Raw genomic sequence first — 6,928 nt, 5'->3', positions numbered from 1 at the left:
TTGATTATCGAACATTATTCTTTAATAAATAAAGAATATTAATAAATAATAAGCGGAGTCATAATACCTCAAATGAATATTATAAATAATATTTATTAAATAAAATAAAGGAGTCATACATCCTCAAATTAACATCCAAGTAATATTCAATAAATAATATAAAGGAGTCATAAGTCCTCGAATGAATATTCAAGATATTATTCATTAATAAAATAAAGTTATCGAATAAACCTTATTCGATTAATAGTTTTGAAAACTATTACCATATATATATATATAAAATATATATATATATATATAAAATCTACTCTGGATCCTCGACTCCCGGTTTTAGAAAATGCTTTCACCTTTGGGTCCCTATACTAAGGGTATATGCAAATTACCGCTATTCTGTAGCATAGGTATTATCAACTGAACCAACAGATATATATGGCAAGAATACGAAACAGGCATGCATATGTACCATATCACATGCTACAATATATCGCAAGAATTTGCTAATATAACCATCATGCATCTATTACAAGATAATGCATATACAAGTGTATACATCACAACAACAGTATAACGGGTAGAAAACTTGCCTGAGTGACTGGGGGTGATAAAAGGCTCGGGACGAGTCTGGTAACCTATAAACAACAAGTAAGTTGGAATTAAACCAAAGTCACTTGTAAATCTATACTTTAACTAACTTAGACTCTAACGCTTGTTTTGCGCTTACTGATTCTCTAAAGTTACTCGAGTACCCTCGGCTCCACCATTTTTAATAATTTAACCATTACGAGTTTTAAGGCGATTCCTTTGCGAGTGTCTTACCAACTGCCTAACATACTTAACATAATTGTTTCATAAATTAATTAACCCTTTAAGGTCTTTAACCTATGTTTCAAAATAAGGCGAGGGGAAATGTTTTGTTCGCGAAACGCCGTTACTTAAAACGGTCGTTTCTCCTAAACCGTACATCGGAATCAAACGAACTATATATCAAAACGAAGCTCGTAACATGAACTATCTAAACATGGCAATGGTCAAAATCTAGCAGGGAGTTCTCGGGTCCTAATGTTATGAACAAAAGCAGTCTAAAGTAAATCGTACATTACGACGGCTATGTTTACGCGATTTCCTAAATTTAAACCATTCCAAATCCACCACAATTCAACCCCAATTCACAACCCAATCAAAACTCCATCCAAACTACATTACAACAGCCCCAAATCAACTCATTATAATCAATTTACTTAATCTTAAAACTTGAATTTAAACTATACTACATTCTTTAACCAAATCATAAGATTTCAACAATCCATTCACCACCATTCCAACCCAACTCTAAACCAACAATCACTAAGCTACTCTAATACCATATCAACCAAAATCATCCTAATATACAAAGTAAAGCTAGGGTTTGGAGATGATATACCTTCCTTGAAGTGGTGTGAGTAGCTAGGAAGCCTTAGGAAGCCTTGAGGAGTCTTAGGAAAGCTTGGATCTTAAAGGAAAAGCAAGAAAATCAAGTTAAAAACCTTGAAATCACTATTCATTGTCTTTTTCATTGATTTATTGGAGAAGATAGAGAATGAATGGGATGCTTAAACTCATAATATAGCCATATCTATGCATAAGGAACACTAGGGAATTATCTTACCAATTTAGGAAGCTTGGATCTTGGTTTTTGAAATTTCTTCCCTTTAAAATTGAAAAAAGCCGAGAGCAACCTTGGTGAAGAGAAATATTTTGTGTTTTGTTTGGTGAAAATGAAATGATTGGCTTGGTGGATGAAGTTTTGTTTTTGTTTTGGTTAATTACCTTTTTAGCCTTAACTTTGTGTGGTTTTAATTCAACCACATCTCCTTCCTTCCCATGTCATGCTTATGTCATGCTCATGATGTCATCCTCCCCTCCTTATCCTCTTCTCATTGGTTGGATGACATCATCCCCTCTAATCTCTTTGATTAACTTCCTAATTGTTTGCCTAATGACCGCTGATCTGTTATACGGTTCGCTTAACTTTTGTTCTCGTTTCTCGTTTGAGGGATCATACCCGGGATCTTATTACTTGGGTTTCCTTAACCTTTCTCAATACATTATATTCCTTTTATGATCCTCTCTTATAATCCTTTAATTTAAATCCTTTTTATCCTGTTACCTTATACTCAATTCTTTCCGTATCTAGTGGATTTCCGGGAAAAATCAAAGTGTTCGGAATTGGATTCTGACGATCTTTACATACACTTATATGTCATATAGAATACTAATAAAATCTCAGAATATCCATAACAGAATCCCTACATAGTGGGGCATGAAAAGTTTTCTCATTCAGCAAAAACACTATTCATAAGGGTTTCAAAAATTTCCAAAAATTGGGGTTATTACATAGAGCCCGCAATAAAAACAAAACAAGTCTTTTATTAATATCAATGAAATCAAAACAGATTACATAAAAGTTATTCCTAAATCCTCATACATGATTGGACTTAGGACATATCTCTTTCAGAGACAGTAGCTTTTACTGAAGAGTGTAGTGTTGTTTTACAAAATAAGTACCCACCCAAACTTAAAGATCTTGGAAGTTTTTCAATTCCTTGTCATTTAGGTGCATTATTTATTGAAAAAGCTTTATGTGACTTAGGCGCTAGCGTCTCGGTCATGCCTCTCTCAATTTTTCAAAAATTAAACATGGGAGAGTTGAAATGTACACAAAGGATACTACAAATGGCGAACCGTTCTATAAAATATCCTTTGGGTATTTTAGAGGATGTACCTGTTAGGGTTGGAAAATTTTATATTCCTGTAGACTTTGTAGTGTTAGATATGGAAGAGGATAGCCAAATCCGTATAATCTTGGACATGCCATTCCTCTGTACTACAGGTGCTGTTATTGATGTTAAAAATGGGACTCTGACTTTGAGTGTTGGTGATGATAAAATTACTTTTACTCTAACCTCTGCTCTTAAGTCCCATTTGCTTGAGAATACTTATTTCATGATTGATGTCATTGATGAAATTGTTCATGATGAGGTACCACAAATTTTGTTGAATGATGCGTTGGAAGCAGTTCTTATGCTTGAAGCTTCTGAAGGGGAAGGACATTCTGAAGTTGACTCGTTGATTCTTGAGTTAGATGGTAAGGCTGATCCAAGCCAAAGTTGTGAGGTAACAAACACTATTACTTCTTGTAATAAATCTCAGATAAAGAAATTAGAGTTAAAACCTTTGCTACCTAATCTAGGGGTGTTCACGGATTGGTTTGGTCCGGATTCTTGTTTTTTTTCAAACCGAACCAGTAAGAACGGTTTTTTAAAAATCAAAACCAAACCAGACCAATTAAACGTCGAGACCAAACCAAGCCAGACCATAAAATAATGGATTGGTTCGATTTTGAACCACGGTTTGAACTTAATCATTTACTTTTGTTTCATTTTTGTTAAACTTACATGGAAACAGTTATTTAAGTAAATGTAATATAAAATTTTTCATATTTATTATTTTTATATATTACATAGAATTACTATGATATATATTTATAAATATTTAGTTTACATATGACCTTCATATACTTTAATTTAATTTAAATAATACTAAGTATATGAATAAGAGTATAACTGCAACATATTAACTGAAGTTTTTATTTAAAAACTAATTTGATTTTTTTAATATAATATACACCCACGCATAAACAAAACCAGTATTTATAATCTTAACTTGTACGTATATAGTAGAATTTTTATATATTATTATATAACGGTCCGGTTTGGTCTAAACGGTTTTAATTTATTGGAAACCATAACCAAACCATTTATGTGTGAACGGTCCGGTTAACCGAACCATTGAAAACGGTTTTAACGGTTTCAGTTTTTCTTGGTTCGGATTGCCGTGGTCTGGTCCGGATTCACGGTTTGACGGATTTTTTGAACACCCCTAATCTAATCTCAGGTATGTGTTTCTTAATGATAATAAGTCATGTCCTGTAATTGTTAGCTCCAATCTTGATGATGATCAAATTTTTAAGCTTCTTACTGTGTTGCGTATGCATAGAAAAGCAATGCAAAGCTTATGATCCCCATCTAGATGAATTCTATGCATGCAAAAGTCTGGGCTAATCCCTTTAAGATCGTCAATGCTATACCCAATTGCTTTTCTATGCATACGCAACACAGGGACAACGCCGCTTAAACCCTAACATGCAACAGGTTATTAAAAAGGAAGTTTTAAAACTTCTTGAACCCAATTTTTGACTCAAAATGGGTAAGCCTGGTTCAAGTAGTTCCTAAAAAAGGAGGAACCACAGTGGTTAAAAATGATAAAGATGAATTAATTCCCACTTGAGTTGTCACTGATTGGCGGATATGTATTGATTATCGTAGATTAAACACTGCCACTAAAAGAGATCACTACCCTCTTCCATCATTGATCAAATGTTAGAAAGACTTGCACAACACAAATTCTTTTGTTATTTGGATGGGTACTCAGGGTTCTTTTAGATTCTTATACACCCTTATGACCAGGAAAAGACTACATTCACATGTCTATACGGTACTTTCGCATATCGAAGAGTGCCATTCGAACTATGCAATGCCCCTACTACTTTTCAGTGTTGCATGACGGCCATTTTTTATGATTTCATTGAGTCTATTCTGGAAGTATTTATGGATGATTTTAGTATTTATGGTTCATATTTTTATATATATCTGCATAATCTTTCTATAGTGCTTAAACATTATGAAGAGGTAAATCTAGTTTTAAATTGGGAAAAGTGCCATTACATGGTCAATAAAGGGGTGGTACTTGGTCATCTTATATCTGAACGTTGCATCCAAATTGATAAAGCATAAATTGAGGTGATTCAGAAACTTCCTCCTCCTGTTAATGTCAAGGGAGTTAGGAGTTTCTTAGGTCATGCGGAGTTTTATCTTCATTTTATCAAAGAATTTTCAAAAATTTCAAAACCCCTCACTCAATTGTTGCTCAAGGATGCCACTTTTGAGTTTACTGATGCTTGTCTAGAATCTTTCTACAGGATAAAGAATGCTTTGATCACTGCACCTATCATACAACCCCCAGATTGGAATCTTCCATTCAAAATCATATGTGATGCAAGTGATTATGCTGTTGGAGCAGTTCTCGGTCGGAGGATAGACAAGGTATTGCACGTAATCTACTATGCAAGTAAAACCTTGGATGAAGCTCAGGTGAACTGTGCTACTACAGAGAAGGAGCTTCTAGCTGTTGTCTATGCTTTTGACAAGTTTCGAACATATCTCATTGGTTCCAAAGTCATTGTTCATACATATCATTCTGCTCTTAAATATCTATTAGACAAGAAGGAAGCAAAATCGAGGCTTATTTGACGGATTCTGTTACTCCGGGAAATTGACTTGGAAATTAAGGACAAGAAAGGTGCTGAGAATGTGGTTGCAGATTATCTCTCACGGTTGCATTTCAAATCGGATATTGTATCAGACACTCTTATTGACGATTTTTTTCCAGATGATCAATTATTTGCACTTGCTACTAGAACTCCATGGTATGCAGATTTTTCAAACTTTTATGTTAGTGGATCTCATCCCGCCAGAATTGACCTATCAACAGCGAAAACGGTTTTATCATGATGCTAAACAATACTTTTGGGATGACCCTTTCTTGTATCGAAAGTGCGCTGATGGTATCTTTCGTAAATGTGTTTCCGAGTTTGAAGTAAATGACATTCTTAGGCATTGTCATTCTCTAGCATGTAGGGGTCATCACAGTCCTTTTAAAACTGCTGCAAAGGTGCTCCAATATGGTTTCTTTTGGCCTTCTTTATTTAAGGATGCTCGTGCCTTCTTTCTAGCCTATGATGCATGTCAAAGAACGGGTAATATTTCTAAACGCCATGAGATGCCACAAACCGGGATTCTAGGAGTTGAAATTTTTGATGTATGGGGTATTGATTTTATGGGACCTTTCCCCACTTCTTGCGGGATGAAATACATCTTGGTTGCTGTTGACGATGTATCTAAGTAGGTTGAAGCTATTGGATCCACAACCAATGATTTTAAGGTTGTGATGAAGCTCTTTAAAAATATTATCTTCTCACGCTTTGAAGTTCCAAGGACTGTGATTAGTGATGGTGGTTCTCACTTTCTTCATCGAAAATTTGAAACTCTTCTCAAGAAGTATGGTGTTACTCATAAGGTTGGCCTAACTTATCATCCTCGGACAAGTGGCCAAGTTGAGGTTTCAAATCGTCAAATCAAAAGCATCCTACAGAAGGTGGTTGCAAAGTCTCGAAAAGATTGGTACTTGAATTAGATGATGTTTTGTGGGCTTACATGACAACTTATAAGACCCCTATTGGCACTAGTCCATATCGACTGGTTTATGGCAATGCCTGTCACTTGCCAGTTGAGCTTGAACATTGTGGTTTTTGGGCTATAAAAGAGTTTAACATGGATTTAAAGGCTGTGGGACAAGCTAGACTTCTTCAGTTGAATAAATTAGATGAGCTTCATTTTGATGCTTATGACAATTCTCGCCTGTACAAGAAAAGAACGAAAAGAATGCATGACAAGATGATTCGACGACGTGATTTTCAAATTGGTGATAAGGCGTTGTTTTATAATTCGAGGTTTCGACTATTTCCTAGAAAGCTTAAATCTAGAAGGTCCGGGCCATTCACTGTTACTGAAGTTAAATTTCATGGTGCTGTTTAATAATCTCATAATTTTGCATTAATTAATACCTATTTATTGCTTGCTCCCGAATTTAATAATTTAATTTATTGCATTTATTGGTATTTTGTACAAAAAGCAGAAAAAGAGAAAGAGAAAAGAAAAATGCAAGAAGGGCAAAGTGGAAGAAGAAAAAGAAGAAAAGAAAGGAAAAGAAAATGGGAGTTGGCTACATTCAAGGGTCAAGATTCTACCAACACACATGGCAAATATATGGC

General features: G+C 34.7%; 2 protein-coding genes across 2 annotated transcripts; both read left to right on the top strand.

The window, feature by feature from the left end:
• Window positions 1–2,712: 2,712 nt before the first annotated feature.
• LOC141695972 (uncharacterized) lies at window positions 2,713–6,003 on the top strand. Its single transcript, XM_074500172.1, has 3 exons — window positions 2,713–3,153; window positions 4,848–5,273; window positions 5,488–6,003. The coding sequence occupies exons 1-3, from the start codon at window positions 2,713–2,715 to the stop codon at window positions 6,001–6,003; spliced, it is 1,383 nt and encodes a 460-aa protein (XP_074356273.1).
• Window positions 6,004–6,311: 308 nt separating this feature from the next.
• On the top strand, window positions 6,312–6,692 carry LOC141695971 (uncharacterized). The gene has a single exon (XM_074500171.1). The coding sequence runs from the start codon at window positions 6,312–6,314 to the stop codon at window positions 6,690–6,692; it is 381 nt and encodes a 126-aa protein (XP_074356272.1).
• Window positions 6,693–6,928: the final 236 nt, after the last annotated feature.

This window comes from Apium graveolens, chromosome 11, assembly GCF_009905375.1.
Source record: "Apium graveolens cultivar Ventura chromosome 11, ASM990537v1, whole genome shotgun sequence".
Taxonomy (NCBI): Eukaryota; Viridiplantae; Streptophyta; class Magnoliopsida; order Apiales; family Apiaceae; genus Apium; species Apium graveolens.
The sequence above is the reverse complement of the archived record's forward strand: the minus strand, read 5'-3'. Positions and strand labels throughout refer to the sequence as shown.

What these genes read in the sequence shown, in the direction of transcription:
- LOC141695972 (XM_074500172.1), top strand. Translation starts at nt 2,713, where the DNA reads ATGGCGAACCGTTCTATAAAATATCCTTTGGGTATTTTAGAGGATGTA. An exon ending in ATCCAAGCCAAAGTTGTGAG is followed by an intron (nt 3,154 to 4,847) that starts GTAACAAACACT and finishes GAGGTGATTCAG; the next exon opens with AAACTTCCTCCTCCTGTTAA. An exon ending in CATATCTCATTGGTTCCAAA is followed by an intron (nt 5,274 to 5,487) that starts GTCATTGTTCAT and finishes ATTTTTTTCCAG; the next exon opens with ATGATCAATTATTTGCACTT.
- LOC141695971 (XM_074500171.1), top strand. Translation starts at nt 6,312, where the DNA reads ATGACAACTTATAAGACCCCTATTGGCACTAGTCCATATCGACTGGTT.